Source organism: Lepidochelys kempii, chromosome 8 (genome assembly GCF_965140285.1).
Source record: "Lepidochelys kempii isolate rLepKem1 chromosome 8, rLepKem1.hap1, whole genome shotgun sequence".
Classification (NCBI taxonomy): domain Eukaryota; kingdom Metazoa; phylum Chordata; order Testudines; family Cheloniidae; genus Lepidochelys; species Lepidochelys kempii.
The window spans coordinates 74,150,923-74,173,476 of record NC_136387.1 but is presented as its reverse complement, the minus strand read 5'-3'; the positions used below and the strand labels follow the sequence as shown (position 1 = coordinate 74,173,476).

The 22,554-nt window shown below is 40.3% G+C and overlaps 1 protein-coding gene across 4 annotated transcripts in view; it reads left to right on the top strand.

Annotated features, from left to right (window-relative positions):
* Positions 1 to 22,554, top strand: part of FNBP1L (formin binding protein 1 like) — a 95,669-nt gene that overhangs the window by 55,304 nt on the left and 17,811 nt on the right. For 3 of the 4 annotated variants that reach the window (XM_073357021.2, XM_073357022.2, XM_073357023.2), the window contains exons 3-7: positions 10,123 to 10,176; positions 12,020 to 12,167; positions 12,567 to 12,629; positions 17,208 to 17,312; positions 17,923 to 18,051. In XM_073357021.2, the coding sequence (XP_073213122.1) occupies positions 10,123 to 10,176; positions 12,020 to 12,167; positions 12,567 to 12,629; positions 17,208 to 17,312; positions 17,923 to 18,051 (499 nt within the window). The remainder of the gene's footprint in view (positions 1 to 10,122; positions 10,177 to 12,019; positions 12,168 to 12,566; positions 12,630 to 17,207; positions 17,313 to 17,922; positions 18,052 to 22,554) is intronic. The other variant, XM_073357024.2, reaches the window with a different exon arrangement.

The following is a 22,554-nucleotide window of genomic DNA, read 5'->3' as shown; positions in this document are numbered from 1 at the left end:
CTTGCCTGCCCCAATCCCACACCACTCCCAGAAGCAGCCAGAACACCCCTGCCGCCCCTTGGGGAGGCAGGGGTCTCTGCGCACTGCTCCTGCCTGCAAGCATTGCCTCCGCAGCTCCCATTGGCCACAGTTCCCTATTCCCAGCCAATGGGAGCTGTGAGGGCACTGCTTGCAGGCAGGAGCAGTGTGCGGAGCCATATGGGCCCCCCCCCGAGGCATGTTACCCACTTCCAGGAACAGCATGGGACCGGGATAGGCAGAGAGCCTGCCTTAGCCCCGCTGCGCCACCAACTGGGAGCCGCCCAGGGTAAGTGCCATCCAGCGTGAACCCGCACCCCAACCCCGAGCCCTGAGCCTCCTCCTGGAGCCAGCACTCCAACTCCCCTCCTGCACCCCAACCCCCTGAACCCCCTCCCAGAGCCCCCTCCTGCACGCAAACTCGCTTCCAGAGCTTGCACCCCTCACCACCTCCTGCACCACAACCTCCTGAGCCTGGAGCCCACTCCGACACTCCAAACCCCTCGGCCCCAGCCCAGAGCCTGCATCCCCTCCCGAACCCCAATCCCCTGCCCCAGCCCAGTGAAAGTGAGTGAGGGTGGGGGAGAGGGAGTGAGCAGGAAGGGGTGGGGCCTCAGGGAAGGAGCAGGATAGATCCTGTGTTGCACTTAAATTAAAAACATAATCTTGTGAGTAAAAAGGTTGGAGACCACTGCTCTAACCAGTCATTTTCTTGAGCACAATTAAAGAGGAGCAAACGAAAAGGTGTGTTGTGTAAAACTTGTGATGTCATAATACGTTACTAGGGAACCAAAGAATAAGCAGGTTATTGATTGTTGCAAAGTTTCAGCAGCATGAGTCAGGACAGGTAGACCTGGATATGCAGTAGGTTAACAAAGTCATTCAGTGATATACATATTTAATTTGTCCTTAATTTATGATTAAAAAGAAGTTGGTTTTATTATGTGTCAAATTATTATACCGTCAGTGGATACTTGTAACTGAACTATCAGATGTTGTTTTTGATACAGTAACTGTTGTTGATGAAAGGGAAGAGGTTTGTTTGGTTTACTTCCTCTTTGTCAAATCAAAACAATTCCAGAGATTCTCCTTTTTGTTTTTATTCTGTTCAGCACATTTCTTTCATGCTAACATTGTTGTAGTGGGAGATACAACTTTCTGTTATGTGATGCAGAAGTATAACTAGCGTAACTTCAACAAAAAATAAAATTCTGAATTTGTTCAGCTGCTTTAAACTGGAGTGAGGCGGAAAAAGCCACTCACTCCTTGGAGTGAGTGTTGTTCTCTAATTATGTAATATTCCATGATCTCTAGAATCATCTAGTTGATTTGAGTCAGTTACAGAAAATGTTTTGCTTAAATTATAATGGTGATTATCCTCTGACTAAAGTATACTACTGGGTTGTTGTTTTTTCTTCATAGCAGATTAATGTACATTTCAAGTCACCTTGAGACATTTACCTAAATTGCTATATATAAAAAACAGAAAAACGTTATTTAAACATAAGCTTAAAAGTTAAGTTGGGAATGCAAATTACCACCATATGTGTTTGTTTCTCAAATCTGGTTTTCTTTGATTGGAGCTGAAAACTTAAGCTGTTGTTTATTATCCAAATGTGGATCTGGCAAATTTTCTTTTAGTGACTACCTTAAGAGCCAAAGCATATGAACTTTTATATTCCAAATAGATTATTTTATTTTGTACTCAGCTACCACGTAGTTCCTTTCTATGGTGTTTTGTCTTCAGTTGAATGCTTTTTCTGATAACTTATTGAGATATTAAATTAAAACACTTTTGTGATCAGTGCTCACCATAACTGTTAGTTGATGCTATTCCAATCTTTCAAGCTACTAGAGTGCCATTAAAAGTGGAGCTTTTCCTTTAACTATCAAAAGGCCTGGAAGTTCTAATTGCATGGCTTCATAGTCTGTGAAAGTAGACTTTAAATATAATTCACTTCCAAAATCTCCCTTAATGGAATATAAAGATGGTGGGACAAATTCAGAGTTGGTTTCTCCAGCTGTGTTAAAATCATTTAATCAAAACAACTTTTAGAATGTCAGTGAAACTGCACTCACTTGTAACGCTGCTTACAGCACTGTATGGACCTAAAGAAAATATGCAAAATTCAAGATAACCACACCGCTATACAAATATTTACAGTAAATTGCTGTAAGGTAGTGACTGAGGCACTTGATGAGATTTACATAACTCCATCCTACGTTACAGAAAATACACACATTTCCTTGAAAGCTAGTACTACTTTCAAAGAGAGTTGAATTGGGAGATCCGTGATGTGGAAGCAGGGAAAGAAAGAGAGGGTTTAAGGGCAGCCATTTAAGTGTCAGAGACAGAACAACTGTTGAGCTAAGTCTTAGCCTAATATCGTGAGACCTGTAGAAGCAGTAGGAAACAGCAGAATAGTCCGTGTGACCTATCCTTGAGATAACGATGTTTTGAGAGGAGAAAGTGAGAAAATACTGGAATAGATAGTAAATAGCCTAAATAAAATGTAGATGTTTTTAATTTCTGTACATCACAAAGAGGTATAAACGTTTTTGTGATTTTGCTTGTACTTTGGAGAAACTGAGGCAGAGATGCTCTCTGCCAGCTGTATTCTTCCCTTGTAATTGCTCGAATAAAACTGTCTCTGATTTTGTTGCTTCCAACCTGAGAGTGGAGTTCGTTTTCTTCCAGAGTGCTATATTTTTAAAAGTACTAAGCATCTTAACCCCTAGATTTCATTAAGCAATAATTATTGCTTGCCACCACATAACTTGAGTCTTTTCACCAAACCAGAGAGCAGTGTGGTCTAATCCTGCCACTAAAAAAATTGACCATCCAACTTTCATCTGCAATCAAATGTTTTTAATCTAGAGCCCTCATTTTGTCCCTATTTTATTTTTAGTTATATTAATTTAGTGCTTGTGCATGGTGCTGAATTGACCCTGTTAGACTGTGAAATCATTTGTTCGTGTACAGACTTGGGGCACAGCACAGGTAGTGGCAGTCCAAGATTCTCCGCTCCATCCTGCTGGTGTGTGGAAATCCTTTTCTAGAAAGGCCACAGTTAGGGATGAGTTCAGTGTCTGTGACCTTAGTAACCCTGAGAATCTCTGCTGAAGCCATTAATTAATGTGAAAAGTGGTGCCCGTATGTACAGTGTGGATATGTGTCCATTGGGTAAGGGGTCATAACTAGACTGGAAGGATTAGATTTTTATTGGTAAATATGGATTTCACCCTTCGCACAAACTGATGAAAACACATTTCCACTGATACTTGGCCTATTTGTAAATTTCAGTAAAGAAAAATGCTGCTTGAAAACTTACTAGAGTTTGAATTAAGGATATTTACTTGGTATATTTTGACATGTGAAATTGACAATTTGTGTTTTAACCGTTATAAAGCTTTAACTTTTTCAATCTAAATTTATACTGTTGTTAAATAATTATATATGACCCTCCCATAATTTCCTACAAATGCAAAAATTTAAGTGGATAAAAGTTGTGGGAAAAGATGCTTAAAAATAAACATTGATATTATCCATCAAAATTATTCTTTTTAAATATCAAATTCTGCGAACCTTAGCCATAATTCATTTAACATGGGCTAGCAATGCAATGACTTTCAATCATTACTAACCGGGGTGGGATTTAAATTGATGACCTAGTGGTAAAAAGAGTCGTATTCCATTTTCAGCTTTCTAAGCCATCAACTCTCATTTTCTATCCTCACAATGACAGAATGAGTTTTCTTTATACTGTAAGTAAAAAGATCATAATAATATGCTCTGTTAAAATAGACTCTCATTATTTTCCAATGTGTTTGTTTTGTATTGCAGAAGATAATTACAATGCTAAACAAACTGTTCATCATAAACTCTTTTAATAAATCTTGTGACCTTAAAGATTCAAAACGTTGTGGGTGGAAGAAAAGATTAATCTGAGTTGTCATTAAGAACCTGACAGAATAAAACACTTTATAGTCTAGATTCTTACTGTTCAGCTTCACTTTAAGTCCCCCATGCCTGTACATCTGGCAGATCCCTATGTCAATGGCTTGCTGATGGGGGTATAAGTCTGCATAGAGCTGGGTGATTTTTTCTTTTTTTTTTCTTTTTGCAAATCGTATCTTTGCCGAAAAATGCATTTTTTGGATCTCTGAATCCATTCACAATTCTGATAGAATTCAATAAATAATTTTTACTTCTTTTTTATTTCAAAAATGTCAACAAATTTCATTTTGACCATTTTGAAATGCTTTATTTCAACTTCTTATTTTGAAATGGTATTCCACTTTGAAATTTGGCCAATTAAAAAAAAAAAAGGGGTGTGAGTGTGAAAACACCTGAAAATGATCACATTGGAAAAAAAAAAAGTTTGTGGTTGACCCAAAATGTTTTGGTTTATTTGAAACAGTTTTTTTCCCTCCAAATTCTTGATTCATTAAAATGTTTGAAAAAATAAAATTTGGGCTAGATCTAACAGATTTTTTTATTTATTAGATTTTTTTTGGTTTGGCCTCATCATCTGGACAGACCAATTATCTTTAGATTCCAAGAGCTAAGCTCAAGTTTAGATACAAATGTCAAACATTTCTCTTTTTTCCAAGAGATACCTGTCAGCAAATACTTTCTAGAAGTGTTGCCTGAGCTTCTATTCCTGATGTCCTCACAAACCCCCTGGCACCTAAGAGTTATTTTCCAGGACATCAGTTCATTTGCTCTCTGCTTTTCAAGCCATAGTTTTCTCATTTTAGAATATCCTTTTGTGCTCCTTTGATCTCTCCATGCCTTCCGTTTTTCCTCTGACTCTTGCACTCATGATCTGTCTTTTCATGTTTATTATCTTGTGCACTTATTGAAGCCTGAGCTATTTACTGTTTGCTGAGTCCTTAGAAAATCTGACAAAATTTGATGCATCAAATTACAAATTCATGTGAGCCCAAATGCAGTCAGGATCCAACTGCTAGTTAATTTGGTTTAAATGCTACAGCTTATGTTGTTTTTGTTTAAGGGGGAAGATTGTCGTAAGGTATTTCTGTCTTCCTAGAAATGATGAATAAAAACAGCATCACACTGGAAAAATAAAACTAGAACAGAAATCAGCATGCTACTAAGTCATCAGTAATCATGACCCTCCCCCACTGCCATTCTAAACTGTACGCTTTATATTAAGTGGTTTTCCTTTCTTATCTGTAACATGCCAGAAAATCTTCTCTTGCACAGGCTCTTGCACAGTTGCCTAGTTACAGCATTGTTATGCTTGTTATGGATTTCACCTTCTGAATAATAATGAGGTGTATTTTAGGAGTTCCCTGTTTATAATGTAAGCCTCTATATAAAGAGTGTAAGGCAGGAATATAAAATAATACCAGAAAAAGCAACATAGGAAAATTATTGTGGGTGCCACGGAAGAGGTTTTGTCTTTTTTGACATGAGAAAAAACACACACTATCCAGATATATGGAGACTTGTCTGCTTTTAATCTCTAACAGCACAGCAAATAGAATTTGCACACACACAATGGACTCCATGATATTGGAGAAAAATTCTTGTCTACACCTGGAGAGTCACAGTATTGCCCTCCGAAGTAATTTTTATTCATAAAATGATTTAGAACAGCAAAAGTTGAATTTGTGAAATAGTTCTGGGCATCATAGGCAGACTACTATGTAGCTCTGTACCTTATTGGTGTTGATTATATAATCTCTTATGTTACACCTTTTCAGAAGTTTTGGATGGAAAAATGAGCTCCCCTTTCAGCTAATATTAGGAGCTATATTTTAATATAAAGCAGGAAAGAGATGCGATTATGAGCTCAGTCTTTCGAAGAGAATAGCATGATGAGTATGCTAAATTGAGGAGGTAGTCAGAAAAGTGACTATAAAAATGGCATTGTAGGTTGCTTTATTACTTTATTGTAGAGGGCGCTGGTAGTGATGCCTGTAGTTATAGTTAAAGTTGCCTAACACTTTGATTATAAGACACTGTTTTCAAGTTGCTTATAACTTTGACAAACTTTAATCATTGAGGCTGAACTTTCCATGCCTGATGTCTGCTTCAGGCTGAATATTTTTTGAAAATTTCAGCAAGAACAGTTATGCCATTTCTAAGAATAAAATTATGAAAAATACTTTGCTTTGCGTTATGATATGGTGTAAGAATTTTCTTAAGTAGCTCTAGCACCTCCAAGCTTTGCAGCACTGACTTGGAATTGGGCAGAGGGCTGATCCTAGTGTCAGGCATGTGCCTTTTGCCATTCTTGTGAAAATCTGCCAACGTTTGGCCAAACTATAAGCCTCTGAAAAAAATCATAGTTTGCACATGCTCAGTTTGGCAGCAAAATTCTCAGAAGATTCTGTCTGCTCTGCATGTGCTCTATCCCTGCACAGCTCCATTGTGTCAGCCAGACCGTTTGTATGCCATCCCACAGAGCGACTGAACGTGATCCATCCCCTCACAATGGGGTGGGCATAGGATTGAGACTGGAGCTGAGGGAACAAGAGTGGAAAGATCTGTAGCTACTAAACACACTCCCTCTGGAACGTCACTGGACCCAGGATTCCCGAGACTCAACACTCTGCTGTCAGTAAATAGGTGGGAAACCCACTGGAAAAACATCTTCTTGAGTGGTTAGGTGACATAGCAGATGACATCCTACTATGCATATCCGTTACTATGGGCTATATGGGGGTCAATATGGTTATGCTGGATTTTTTTTTTTTTTTTTACTTTTTAAAAAGTAGGAAATTGCATGTAAAAATAAAACAATATAGTAAAATCATGTTAATGTTGCAAAGTCAAGCACTCAAAAATTCGGAAAGTTGGAACTGCTCTGGTTATGAATCAGGGTTGTGTAGTGAATGAGGTGGTTGTCTGCGTGACCCCTGCCTCATTTGTTGTGGAAGTTGGAAGATGTGCATTGAACGAGGCAGGGAACTGCAGGAAGAGAAAGGAGCATCTCATGATTCAAGTAGCTGAGTACCACTTTGGAGAACTGAGTTCTGTGTCTGCCTCTGCCAGAGTTCCTGTGGGATGCTGGCCATTGCCAAGCCATGCAGCATTCCATGTACATGAGGAGAGGGAAGTAAACCCATAGTTCCTTGGCTCACAGATCAGATTAAGATCTCTTCTTCTACACTGGCTGCTGCTTATATTTTTGTGCACTTCACCATTGAGCATTGCTTCATACCCTTTCCATACAGAGGCAAGTATCATTCCCCCCAGTTTACGTATAAGTTAAGAGAGGTTGCACAAGGTCTCTTCTGGTGAAACTGGGACTAGAACCCAAGTCCCTACTATCTACTACTCTGTCATACTGCCTCTTCTACAGAATGTTGCAAATCTATGTACTTAAAACTACTTTTCTAACTACTAGGTATACTTCCTTCACAGAGGTAGGAATAGAATGCAAAAATCCTCATCTCCAGCATTCTGTTGCTGCTTGTCAGTGGGTTACACAACAATTTGCTGAAGTATCACAACCTCCCCAAAGGGCCTGGTCCAAATAGAAAAATAACACTTCTTTAGCTCAAGTTTAGATGTCTGTGCTGGGAATCGCATGGTTCAGAAATTCAACCTTAATGCTAACCTGGGGAGGGTGAGGGTTGGGAAGGGTTTCTTCTATTTGCACATGATGGAATTTCTTCCCCCTCCCAATTTTTCTCTTTGAATAACTAGCTTATTTAATACAGTGAGAAAACATCCTTAGACACTTTTATGGTTTAAAAACCATCCTATGTGATAATTGTGTTGCAACAAAACACAGGTGGTCCACATTTTGGTGCTCTGTCACACTGAAAAGTGTGAAGGGTGAGCGTATTAGTAAAATAAGTAGACACAGTATGGCTTTTGAGTTACACAGCAGAGCAAGAGAGTGCTGTTCTTGCAGTCATCCTTTCAGTGTAACTGCACTTTTAAATCCTAAAACTGAACAAAGGGAAGCCTGGGCAAACGCTATTCTACAGCAATATGTAAATAATATGCTAATTTGTACTGTTTTTTATTGTTTGGATTGTAAATATATAGGATGGATAAAAATCTGGCATATGAAATATGCAGTATTGGGCATGGTATTAGCAGCCTAAAAAGGAGAATATACAGCAGTTAGCTCTGCTATTTGTCCTTCTCATTGCAGCTACTAAATGGATTTCATGGTGAAGAAAGTGCAATATAAACAGTATTTTACAGAAATATCTGGAGAAGAAATTGATATGCTTTCAAAATGCCTATAAAGAAACCTGATACCTCTTCAGACTGTACTCACTGCCATCGTCTGTTGGCTGCAGAAGACTCTTAACAATAAAATTGGGTGATACAGATTCTATTGTGAAAGGTTTTAATAAGTACTGACAAGAACTAATGCTCTGCAAAAGTCCATGACTATTACGGAAGGAAAGCTAAAGAGTTTTCTGCTAACATGACCACATTGGACACTAGAGCTACTGAAGTAGACTCTTAAATTAACTATCAGAAAATCTTCAGTAAATTCAAGCAAAAACTGAAGAGAATAACAGCTTGCATAAAACGTAAAATCTGATCATATGATAGAGACTATTGGAATTACTGGAAAATCAAATCAAATGTAGAAATGTTAGATTTAAAGATGTGCCAGTGGCCAAAGAAGTGCCAGATCCTCTTGTATTTTGTTAAAATTATGGTTTGTTTATTTCACTTTGACACAGAAAATTATTCTGTATTTGCTGAAAAAGATACAAAATTCCTTCTAGACAGAGGCAGGGAGATCAGTAATGGAGCTATAATTGCAACTTTTGTGGTTTATAAAAAGTGAGAGAATTTTGAAGACTGTTATAATAAAAAAGATACTGCAGTATGAAGATGGGCTCTTTGTCCGTATACTGAAAATAGGAGGGTGGGGAGAATTAATTGTGGGCTTGTTTTTTTTTTTTTTTTTTTAAAGGAAGGGTTTCATGGTGTCCTACAGGTACCTTTCTGGCTTTCAGAAAAGTTTGTTACCTGTGGCAATAAATCTTTTTTTTAGGACAGTAAATCTGGTGCAGCCGGGTGGGAGTGGAGGAATATATGTTTTGGAGAAGGATTGTATTTGAAAATTGACACTCAAGTATTGTTTCTCTCTCTCTCTCTCTCTCTCTCTCTCTTTTTTTTTCCTTTTTGTAAGATTGTGGGCACGTTATGTTGCTTTGGCATGTCACAGGATTCTTTATAATGTTGTTCTACTGCATTTCCAAATTTAGGCACTAATCCTGCAGTTATTTCTGTAGCAGTGCATCCCTATGTTATCAGTGTCTGACTAGAGGATTTAGTACAGCAAATGTGTTGATCAAGATTGCATTCCTGCAGTGTGTAGCATGCAGATGCATGGCTATGTCCACTCATTAAAGTAAATGATGCTTCTCACAGGCACAGCAGTCTGTCCACATGCTACATAGAGCGTATTAGGGGTCTCAGTCTCTTTTTTTAGATTTTTTTTTCTTAGCTTTTGAACTGTTGATGTTTCCAGGGACACTGATGATGTTTTCAGGTCTAAGGTATTGCCTCCATTTTTTAAAAAAAAGATTCTGCATCTTGCACCCTAAAATCTGCTCATGTTCAAAACAATGACAAAATAATTTGTCTGAATGTCTGCTGAAAGCTAAACCCTGGTCACCGGATTTCTCTGCAAACAGTCATGAATGTGGTACCCAGAATGACTATATGATTTGCACGTTGCTTAGCTGTGCCTGTCTATATCATTTGGGTGTCCAGATAGGATAGTAAATGTAATATAAAACCTGCTGTTTGTGAGCCTTTTAAGTTGGATGTGAATAAATGAGGTGATTTAGTTACTATGGCAACAGGTGCCTTCAAATATATATTACTCTGTTGGCTTCACTGAGTTTACACCAAAATAAGTTTGCCCTGTGAAGTTGTATCAAATTCTTCGTTCAAATAGTTTACAGTATGTGACCCTAGTGCTGCAGAGACCTTCACTGGTATAAGGCTCTCCCCATGAAGATCCTTTGCAGCACTGGGGCCTATTTTTTATCACTATATCCCTCTCCAATTTTTTTTTTTTTTTGACACTGCAACTAGAAAAATGCTTTTATAATATAGTATATGTACTTTTCACCTTTTAACAGAAATCTGGTTAAGAAGTACTGTCCCAAACGTTCATCAAAAGATGAAGAGCCCAGGTAAAATATATGCATTTAAAGTTTTACATATATAAATAGCAAATACCACTGTATATTGTTTAATCTTTTTTATCCTTAATGGAACTTTTTCTGTGTAAATATTTTTGATGGATAAATTAGCAAATGAATTAAATCAGGACTTCCTTTGTTTGGGTTCTTGTTCTATAACAATTAAATATCACACTTTACTGTTCCCACTATTGGTGTCTTAAAGTTTTAGGTGTTGTCAATTTGTATTAGCAGCTTTCCAAATTAAACTTCATTTAGCAGAAGAGTTTGAAAGTGAAGTTTTAGTGCAATATATATATTATATAAAATTATATATATATTATATATATATATACACACACACACACATATTCTGGCATTACTTTTATAGGATTGGGAATAATTTGGCCTTAATGTGTGTGTTTCTTTTTCTTACAATTTTTATTAACCCTTTGAGAATCCTGGTAACGTTCTACCAATGCAGCTCTGCAGACTTGGGTTTTGACTGCATGCTGAATTGTCATTTATTTTTGGCTAGTGAAACTCAAGTGTGTTACCCTGGCAACTTACTTTGGCTCCAAGAGGCAAAGTAGATTTGGATGACCATTTGTGAGGGTAACACTGCATGTTAAGCAATTCCATTGTCAATGGTGTAAGGATACATCTACACTGCAGTGGGGAGGTGTGATTCCCAGTTCCGGTAAACGTACATGCTTGAGTTAGCATGCGGGGTGGCTGCGGGGACACAGCTCGCATCATGTGTATGTAAGATCTCCCATGGAGTTGTTCTTTGGAGGCTAGCCTGAGCTACCACCAGTGCTGCCAGGTTTAGCACACTTGCTCCAGAAGTGCTAGCACGTGTATGCCCACAGTCACTCCCAACTACAGGGTAGACATAGCCTAAGAGAAGTGCTTATTTTGCTGTCCTTGTCATTGATGATATTTGATGTCTGATTAAAACACAGTGCTAGTTTTTAAAGTATAAATAATTGGACTATGAATGAAAGAATGGTGAAAACTTAAGGGTAGCATGTGGGATGGATTTCACGTTGCAGCCAGGGAAGTGCTATGCAGAAATGCCTTGGGGAACCCCACCAGAAACACCTCCAGTTCTATTTAAACCCACCTCCAAAGAAATCTGGACGGCAGGAGTCAGGATTTCCAAGTCCACAATGGAATTCAGGATGCCAGCTTTAAGAAGATGGCAATATTCCATTATTAAAGAAAGATGCATATTTTAATATGGTGACTGTTTTTGTTTCTTTCCTCCCTTCCACACACACTTTCTACCCTTATTTTTGCCCCTCCTCCTCCCCCTTTTTAGTGCCAGCCATAGTGGCACCTTACCTCCAGCCAAGAGGTGGGCAGGCAAACAGGCAGCTGTCTCCAAAGCTGATAGCAAACTTGTTCTGTAGATCATCCATCGGGATGCATATGAGTGGTATGATTGGCATGTTCCACCCTCAAGACCAAGCACATCATCTCTGCAACAAGTTCAGCCTCCGAGCCTAGGGACCTAAGTCCGTTCCCAAGCTCAGGCCTCTCAGTTGGCAGCTTAGGATACCACTAAACTGCAGGGCCTTTCAGGTAGTATTCTTATTCTTTCTTTTCCACTCCCCAGAATCCATGTTCTTATAAACTATGTATGAAGAGACATTAGAATGTGGTACATCTTAGGCCCAACGTCGGCTTTCCCCACTGTGCATTTTCACTGTAGTTCAACATTAGTCTAAGGCTTATTTTACAGTGTATCTAATTTTAACACACACTATGTTCTCTTAATGGCTAAGTAAAGAAATCCTTAGTGAAAGTAAAAGTCAATTTCACCTTGTGTTTTCAATGTGTATTTTGTCAGGTTTACATCCTGTCTAGCCTTTTTTAACATCCTTAATGAGTTAAATGACTATGCAGGACAACGAGAAGTAGTAGCAGAAGAAATGGGACACAGAGTCTATGGAGAACTAATGAGATATTCTCATGATCTAAAAACAGAAAGAAAAATGGTAATTCCTATATTCTTATCCAACAATCGTGTATAAAATGACTGTTTTCATTCAAAGAATCTGTATACTTATTTGTCCAGTCAGTAGTATAAATGTGACAGTAGTGTCAATTATAAGTTTTATGTGCAACTTAACATAACATCAGAGTAGCTCTCTTCAATACATATTTACTTGCTATGATGTTCAAAATACAAATATAGAATAGTGCCCATTAATAACTTTTGAGTAAATAACCCTGGTCTATCGTGCTGTTCTTTCATGGATAGTAATATCTCCAATAAAGTACCTTGATAAATTAGTAAGCAATTGACATAGCATACTGAATGTAAACTAGAACAGAAACCAGTAAGGTTAACAGTATCTGAGATTTGTGAAAATGTCTTATTTATGGCCTTACAGCATCTTCAAGAAGGGCGAAAAGCTCAGCAGTATCTTGACATGTGCTGGAAACAGATGGATAATGTGAGTTTTTCTGTTAATAGTGTACAGTTCTGCACAACTGTTGCCATTACGTTTGCGTTGGTGTTTAGTTTAGCTGTATCACTGAATGATCGCATTAGATTTATTGTTCAGTAGCCAAGACAGAATACAATGTACTTGTAGTTCATTACCTAATTAATTTCTCTGTAAATTGTTGTTCTTTGTAGGAGTTACCTTTTTGGGGTTTATGTGATGTAGAGAAGTAGCTTTCAAATATATTAGAATTTTCTTGAAAATAACACTCAATCCTATGTCCTGGAGGCATCTACTAGCAATCCTTCAGCCTAGCAATCCTTCAGCTATCAGTCCCTTTTCTCCTCGCCTGCTCTCATTGTAATCACCTACAGTTTAAGAAATAGCTTATTTTGTGGGACAGTTTCACTAGTTATGTTCCATCTTTTCACATTTTTATAGATTTACTGCTGCCTCCTTAGTAGTTGTAGTAGATTTTCCAAGTTTCTGTTCTTACTAATTAACCTCAAATTAACTCAACTGTGTTTAAAGACTTGAAGGTATGTAGCATTTACTTATGCATCATTTAGGAAATCAAAGCTTTAAGTCCGTCATCAGCATTGGACTTGATCAAGATGGCTTGTAACAAAAGGTTTATTCAAGAATGCTGCTATGTCTATTGTATAGTCCTTTTTTGTTTATTTCACTTTCAGTCAATATAAACTCTGTTTAATAGAGGAATACAGGCAGAGTACTCCAGGGTTCCATTCTTTGAAAGCCCCAGTTTAAAAGGAGGCAGAACAGAAATTCTACTTTCCATGTCTCAGTGATACTTTTGAAGTGATATTGACAAAGATTCCTCCTGTGCCAATACGCCATCCTTAGAATGTGTTGCTTCTTGGTCAGATATCCTAAAACAATGGTGAAGAGGTGGAAGATTCATATTTAGGAAGGCAGAGTCAGAAGAATGAAAGACATTTTTAATTTCACATGCTTTACATCAGGGGTCGGCAGCCTTTCAGAAGTGGTGTGCCGAGTCTTCATTTATTCACTTTAATTTAAGGTTTCACGTGCCAGTAATACATTTTAACGTTTTTTTAGAAGGTCTCTCGCTATACGTCTATATATATTATATAACTAAACTATTGTTGTATGTAAAGTAAACAAGGTTTTCAAAATGTTTAAGAAGCTTCATTTAAAATTAAATTAAAATGCTGATCTTACGCCGCTGGCCCACTCAGCCCGCTGCCAGCCTGGGGTTCCGTTCACCTAGGCTGGCAGCAGGCTGACCGGGGCCTGCGGCCAGGACCCTGGCTAGCAAGGGGCCGGCAGCCAGAACCCTGGGCAGGCAGCCAGAACCCCAGACCAGCAGCGGGCTGAGCGGGGCCGGCGGCCGGGACCCCAGACTGGCAGTGGGCTGAGTGGCTCAGCCCGCTGCCACTCAACCCGCTGCCGGTCTGGGGTTCAGTCCGCTGGCTCCTGCCAGCCAGGGTTACGGCTGCCGTTCCTGCTCAGCCCGCTGCCGGTCTGGGATCCCAGCCCTGCCCACATAGAGGAGTACCTACCTTCTCCCTGGTTCTACCCCATTCTCTTCCTCTCTCTCTGCACTGAGCTGAGGGTGGGAGTGCACTGAGCACAGGGTTGGGGGTGAAGGAGCAGGCTGGGGGTTGGGGTGCAGGGTCTGGCCAGGAGCTAGAATGAGGGAGGGGGCTCAGGGTTGGGACAAGAGGTTTGGGTGTGGAGTGCTTACCTGGGCAGCTCCCATTTGGTGCGAGGGGTGGGGGTGGGAATGTGGGGGGTGCAAGAGTTAGGACATGGGGTTTGAGGGGGCTAGGTATGTGTGGAGGGTACTGGAGTCAGGGCTGGGGTCGTGGGGGGTGCAGGGGTCAGGGCAGGAGGCTGGGGTGTATGGTGGGTGCAGGGGTCAGGGCATGGGGTGTGGGGGGCTAGGTATGTGGGGGGTACTGGAGTCAGGGCTGGGGTCATGTGGGGTGCAGGGGTCAGGGAAGGAGGCTGGGGTGTGTGGGGGGTGCAGGGGTCAGGGGAGAGGGCTGGCTGTGTGTGAGGGGGGTGCAGGGGTCAGGGCAGAGGGCTGGCTTGTGTGAGCGGGGTGCAGGGCTCAGGGCAGGGGGCTGGGGTGTGGGGGCGGAATGTAAGGTGCAGGGATCAGGGTAGAGGGCTGGGGTGTTTTGGGGGTGCAGGGATCAGGGCAGAGGGCTGGGTGTGTGTGAGGGGGGTGCAGGGCTCAGGGCAGGGGACTGGGGTGTGGGGGGGATGTAAGGGTCAGGGCAGGGGGCTGGGGTGTGGGCTGGGGGTGTGGGGTTGCTCCCAGCCCCCTGCCCAGAGCGGCTCATGGCAGGGGGCTGGAGGGGATATGCCCTGATTCCACCCCCCTTCTCCAAGGCCCTGTCCCCCACCTCTTCTCCGCCTCCTCTCCGGAGCAGCGAGCGCACTGTGGCTCTTCTTCTCCCACTCCCGTGCTGATCCGTGGCAGGGAGAGGAGAAGGGGCAGGAATGCAGCACGCTGGGGGAAGAGGCAGGGGAGGGAGGAGCTTGCCTGCCCTGCAGCAGCAGCTGGCAGGACCAAGCTTCTTCATCTCTGGGGGCGGAGAAGAGCAGGCCGGGGCGGGCAGGATTTTTAATGGCACACTGCTGCCTGCCAGGGTACCGGTCTGGGTTTGGCAGCAGGCTGAGCAGGGCCGGCAGCTGGGACCTGGCAGGCAGCAGTGTGCCATTAAAAATCGGCTCACGTGCTGTCTTTGGCACGTGTGCCATAGGTTGCCGACCCCTGCTTTACATAAAGAAGAGAGGATAAGCAATAGGATTTCAAAATACTTCATTTGTAAAGTGTCAAGAGAGGGTAGCAGTTGGTTGCTGAAGATTGTTCATAAAGGTTCAACATTCTTTCTTGGAAATCTTGCCTATTGTCACCAAATTTTTGGAAAGGAAAGTGCTAATCAGGAAGAAGATTACAAAAACATTTGCATTTCTGAAACATTTCCATTGAACCAGTGCCAAACAGAAGGAAGGAAGAGCGAAGGAAAATCATTAAATCATTTTAAGGTGAACTGACTTCAGAACAAAAGTGAAAACTGAGTTAATCCCAGATTTCTATGCTGAGTGGTCCCCATTTACCAGACTGAGGGACATGCAGTGCAGAAATAAATTTTTAATTAACCCTTTTTTTCCATTCTCCTACATGAAATCCACTGGGCACTGCTCAGGTAACTGAAGATGGTTATTTAAAACTTATTTCTGTGCTGAATGCTCCTCCCATGCTGGGTAAATTGGAGAGGCAGTTCTGGGTTTGTCACAGTTTTAATTTTTAGCTTTCCAGTTCATCTTTGAAACTTCAGTATTACAAAGACTAACTTCCCTCTTAATGTCAGAATAAATTAGAATTACATATCACTGCACAGGAAAAATCTTAGTGATTTTTCTGGAGTCAGTCATCTGTCTTGGAAATCGATGTGATTGAACCTGAAGAATTCTCGGTATCTGCATAGGAATATATTTCAGTCACTATGGATTTGTGATGGAAAACAGCATTACCGGTCCTGAAAAACACCATTCCGGCAGATGCTAGCACTTCATGTGCTCACATACTTTGATCATTTATTGGTGTGTATGTATCTTCCTTAATGTATTGTTTCAAGTCCCATCTAATTCTGGCTTAAAAATAAGGAATTAACAGGGCCTTGGTGAACATGATGGGTAACAGCCTTTTCTCACTCTGGATGTTTAATAGTGGGGCATAAAATAGAGCCATCATGTGTCAACAGTCAGAGACCACCTTACAGTAAATGTGTTGAGAATTGCAGTCTCAGTAGGTTGGCAATACTGACAGTGCACTTCTCTGTGAGATATTCTCAAATATATGAAGATTAGTTGTCTTTGGCTACAGAGTCTCTCAACAAATCTCTGAAGGCTTGATCTATGCTGTGAAATCTGACAATATATGACAGATTTGTTATCAGTAAGGTTAGCTAATATGATGCCAAGTATGGGTTAGTGTGGTCAGTGTAGACCAGGACAAACATTGTTCAGCATTGTATCAGAGGGTCTAATTTTGGTTAGCTGAGACATTGCTGAACACTATTTGTTCTGGTCTATGCTCACTGCTAAACCATGCTCAGTATCTTGTCTATTAACATCATTGTAACAAATTGGTTAAAGAAATGAATTTTAAAATTATATAGATGTCTGGGTCCAGATTTGGATTTTCTTTCCCAGCCTCTTTCTGCCCCCCCGGGTAATCTGAGCTAAAATCTGGACCCAGCTGTTCTTTATAATTAAATTTGTCTCTGTAATTGGGTGTTCATAATTTGGTTGCTTGTATAATAATTTTAAAACCTATTTTGAACATTTCTGTGCTGGAACCCCATTAAGGTAAATGGAGCAAGTTGAAACCTCTGGAGAAAAGGTGGTTTGACTGCAGATCGAACAAGACAGCAGTGCTTTGATTTTCAGGGTGAAGGCTCTTCTCAGCCAAGATTAATGGAAATTTTAAATGGAAGCTTAGATATCTAGGTTTTGAAGTTGCTGTAAAAATAAAACCATACTATCTGTTGGTTTGTTAGAGCAATATAGTTTTCATGATTTTTATAGAGCAAAAAGAAATTTGAAAGAGAGTGCAGAGAGGCAGAAAAGGCACAGCAAAGCTATGAAAGACTGGACAACGACACAAATGCAACTAAGGCCGATGTTGAGAAGGTAAGACCCATGACACTTCTTCCTCTCCGCATTCTTGTTGTTACTATTATTAGAAAATGTTAATTTTTGTTGGCTTTATTTTTTGTAGCAATATTTGAACAACATAATATATTTATTTACATATTTTAGGCAATATCAAAGTTACAGTATAATTCATCTTTTAAAACTCAATGTACAGTGTAGTGAGGCATATTGACATATTTTAGTCTTTTAATTATTCAAAGGATGATCACAGAGCAAATTACAGATAATGTCTAAGACAGAAGCTGTAGATGGGGATATTCGTCTGATGTAATTTTTGGTGTAATGTGCTTAGAATCTAGTTTAATGGTTTCTATTTTATTCTCCTTCTGAACCACCTTTAGTCCAATGGCTGCAGAGGAAGTTTTTATGGCAGTTCCTGAATATGACCTGTAGATTGACATTACAAATTTAATGGCACTCACATTCCTTCCCTTTTTGTTAATTATAGGGAGAAATGTTTGTGCCTCCACATCCACTGTGACTAATGTTTTTATGTAATTGGTGGGAAAGCTAGTTAAAGTAATGTTACATTTCTTTTGAGAGAACACAAATGAGGCATGTTTGTACTGATGTGACTTCCCATTAGGCTAAGCAACAATTAAACCTGCGTACACACATGGCAGATGAAAACAAAAATGAATATGCTGCACAACTACAGAACTTTAATGGAGAGCAACACAAACATTACTACATTGTCATTCCTCAGATTTACAAGGTAAAACAATATTTAATAAAATTAATTTCTTTATTTTTTGAGGGGGAAGAGGATTTCAAAATCTAAAACTTAAAGAAAAAGATAATCTTGGTAGATCACTTCCATCACCTAAGCTGGTAAAGATGTCTAAAGCATATCTGCCTAGGTTTTTATTAGGTTACATTTATTGTTCATAGCAATTAGATTTAGAAATGTAAATAAAATACTGTTGTAGTTTCTGTGAATATTGTTATAAATAGTAAGCTTCCTTTTGTTTGCTTAAAGAATACTAGAATCATATTGCAAAAGAAGAAAAAGTTTCTTTCAAGGACATACATTCTGTGCAGCATTCATTTAATATAAAGTGATCCATGGACGGCAACAAATGGGAAATCCCTCAAAGGTCTTGAAGTCTGTTGAAGCATTTGGGATAACACTGGGAACCTCACAGGCTACTCATCATCACTCCCATAAACACACTGGTCATTGGGGCACCATCATTGATGAGCAATCCATTAATTTTCTCCACCCCTGGTGATTGTTTGTCAGTGCTTGAGTCTCCGCAAAGCCCATTCCTGTCCACTCTTTTATATTGTCAATCCATCTCTTCTTTTGTCTAATTCTTCTTCTCTTCCCCTGTACTGTCCCTTGGAGGATGATCTTGGATAGGCCAGATGATCTTGTTACATGGCTGTACCACTTCAGCTTGCGCTTCTTCATGGTCATCAGGAGGTCTTCATATGAGCCAGCGCATTGGGTGATGTTGCGGACCTCTTCATTAGTGACGTGGTCAAAGTAGGAGATACTTCTGTAAAATCCTGGGCATCTCATTTCTACTACCTGTATTTTCCGTGCAAGTTCTGCCGTAAGGGTCCATGTCTCGCGCGCATACAGAAAAATGGAGATGACCAATGCGTGCAGCAGTTTCAGTCTGGATTCCGGGGAGATGTTCTTATTCATCCGAATTGGCTTTAGCTTTGCCACTGCTGCTGTTATTTCCGCAGTTCTTGCCTGAATTTCTGCCTTGGATCCTTCATCAGTGATGACTGCCCACAAATACTTGAACTGTTTCACTGTCTCCAGCTCTTGTCCACTGACAGTGATACGTGAGCTGATCCCATCACGTTTGTTTGTCGTCAGCTTGGTTTTCTCTGCACCGATTTCCATGCCATATTTTGCGAAGGTTTCATCCAGTTGTTTCACAAGATTGGCAAATTCATCTTTATTGCCTGCCAGGACATCAATGTCATCAGCGAACCGAAGATTTGAGATTGTTCACCCCCAATGCTGACTGTGCATATGTGATCTTCTAGGGCATCAGTCATTATGCGCTCCAAGTAGATATTGAACAGTGTGGGCAAAAGAAGGCAGCCTTGCCGGACTCCAACAGTAGTGCGAAACCACTCTCCCATTGTGCCATTGATGAGAACTGTACTGCTGGCCTTGGCATACAGTTGTTTAATGGTAAGAATAAGCTTATGACCAACATTGTACTTATTCATGGTTTCCCAGAGAGCTTGGTGCCATACTCTGTCAAATATCTTCTTGAAGTCAACAAAGACGTGGTAGATGTCCTGCTGGTGGTGTAAGTATTTCTCACATAGAACACGAAGGTTGAAAATCTGTTCTGTAGTACTTCTTCCAGCATGAAAGCCGGCCTGTTCTTCAGCAATGATATTGTCTGCTTGTGTCTTCAATCTGTTCAATATGACTTTCAACATCACTTTGTTGGGATGGCTAAATAAGCTAATGGTCCGATAATTTTGACACAATTGCAGGTTGTCTTTCTTTGGCAGAGTGACAATTAGTGACTGTGTCCATGTGGAGGGCCAGTCACCGGTCTGCCAGATCTTGTTGCAGATTTTGGTGAGTTCACCTATTACTATTTCTCCTCTGAATTTCATCAGTTCAGCTGGGATGTTGTGAATACCTGTAGCCTTTCCATTCTTGAGTGATTTCACAGCTGTCTCCACTTCTTCACATAGTATTGGAAAGTCATCCTCCTCTGTTCAATCTGGGCTGTCTAAGACACTAGGATCTCCATTTGTCTGATGGTTGTATAGATCAGAGCAGTAGTTTGGGGTCCACCTATTGATGATGTCCCTTTCTTCTGTAAGACTGTTCCCTTCTTTGTCTTGAATTGCATTAGCTTTGGTCCATCTTTCCTTCGTCAGATTTTTTACAACCTGGAAGTTTGCTATTTTTATAATTGATACGCTCTTCAGTTTTAGAGCATTGTTTTTCAATCCATATCTCCCTGGCCACCTTCATTCCTTTCTTGATCTTTCTGCCAATCGCTCTGTATTTATCAGCTCCTTCAGTGTGTTCTTGTCTCTCTTATGTTCTCTTCTAATATCACACATTTGTAGTATTTCATTTGTGACTCATGGTTTTGTCTTCTTACAGTGTTTCCCAAGGATGTCCATTGCTGCCGCATTCATTACAGCGTTGAAATTGTTGGTCATTGTTTCTATGTCTTGCTCTAGATCAAGCAGCGGGGCAAATTTTCTGCCAGTCATTGCTTGGAATGACTCTGCAACATTTTGGTCTCTGAGTGTGGTGAACTTTGGCCTGACAATTTTCCTTAGCCGCAGCTAAAAATTTAGCATCACAAGGTCATGATCACTTCCAGTATCAGCATCAGGGAAACTCCTTGTTTTAGCTCTGTTAATCCCAGAACAAAATCCATGTGTGCCATGTTGATCGTCTGGATGTTTTATGTGCTCCTAATATGTTTGCAAGAACCAGATTGTTACAGCTGGCAAACTCCAAAAGTCTCAATCCTATCTCATTGGTTACCGCAATACAGAAAGGGCCACAATAATCTTGCCAATCTGCCTGTGCGTCAGTACCCACTTTAGTATTCCAATCTCCTTGTACAATCAGGATATCTTTCTTGTGTACCTTATCGATAATGTCTTGGAGCTGGTTGTAAAGATCTTCAATTTGATCATCGTCCTAGTCTGTTGTAGGGGCATAGACTTGTCCAACTGTGATATTAAACGGTATTGCCTTTAGACGGATGTGGGTCCGGGGACCGAATAGGCCCACTGCTCCTCCTACATCTTGTAAGAGGTGATTAAAATGGGGCTGCCTGGAGAGGATGGGCTCCGCCAGGTTAGAAATTTGTCCAAGACACACCATATGATGAGCAAGTCAACGATGTCCATACCGGATTGATTGCAGCCCGGATTAATAATGACTGGGTGCCATCCCACCAGGGCAGACGCGACAAGTATACTACTGGTGTAACCCCAACAAAGAGGATCCGTGGAAGAGGTAACATCACCATAGCCACATGGAATGTAAGGACATTGAGACAAATAGGGAGGTTGAAAGGACATGTACGGAGTGGTACAATACACCTGGCACCTGCTAGGAATCTCTGAGGTCAGATGGAAGAACTTTGGAGAGGTACTAACGGAAGAAGGCCATGTACTCTATTACAGTGGAGAGGACAAACATGTCAATGGCTTAGGATTTCTTGTGCATAAAGATATCAAGAATTCAGTTTTAGGATGCCGCCCACCGTCCAGCAAGCTCATTTCCATCCGTCACAGGCTATTACTGAGAATCAAAGTGAGAGGAAACAGAGGAAGAATGAAAACCTTGAATTCATTTACAAGTTTAATAACCTGAGAACACATGAGATTTTCCAGGAGCATGGGAGAGGATCGCAAAAGAATTATTTATTTGAAACTAGGAATCTCAGGAGGAAATTTTTCTTCCTTATTTTTTTACCAGGTGAAGAATGCTACCTCCAGTGAATCTGTCAGTGGAAGACTAAGGAAGGAATTATAGTGCATACCTGAGACTGCAGAAATCCGTGTATTAAGCAAAGACCCAAGAGGAACATTTTTGATCAGAGACTTGGTTTATTACATTTCTCCAGGGTTAAAATAAATTTTTTGTTATGAGAAATTACTCTTGTTTCCTGAAGTCCTTAGCAAATATGATCCCAAAGACCTAGTTTTACTTTATAACAGAGTCTTTCAACCTTTTTCCATATGCGGACCCCTAAAAATTTTCAGATGGAAGGTGCAGATGTCTTTGGAAATCTTAAACATAGTCTGCGGATCCCCAGGGGTCAACAGACCACCGGTTGAAAACCTCTGTGCTATGGTACCAAAATTGTTTCGCAGACCCCTTAGATATAGTCTGCAGACCCCCAGAGGTCCACGGAGCATAGATTGAAAACCACTACTTTCTAAGGCTCTTTCTTGGTATTTCTTTTTATTGTTTATTTGCAAGTGTTGAGTAATATTTACAAGCGAGTAATTACATGACTCAGCTGGTATAGTTTTATCTTAGGGAGATCACGTGAGATGCTGCTTGAGATATCTGCTTCTGTTAGGGTAGATTTAGCAAAGACTTAAGCCTACCTCAGATGCCAATTATTGTAACTAATAGGCTGAGTTTTCAATAGATTTTTATAGTGTCTTTTTATAGTAAGAGTGAGGTGAGCTCTGGATATGCATCATTATATAAATAATGGATTATTGTTGTTGTTTTTTTAATTTGCTC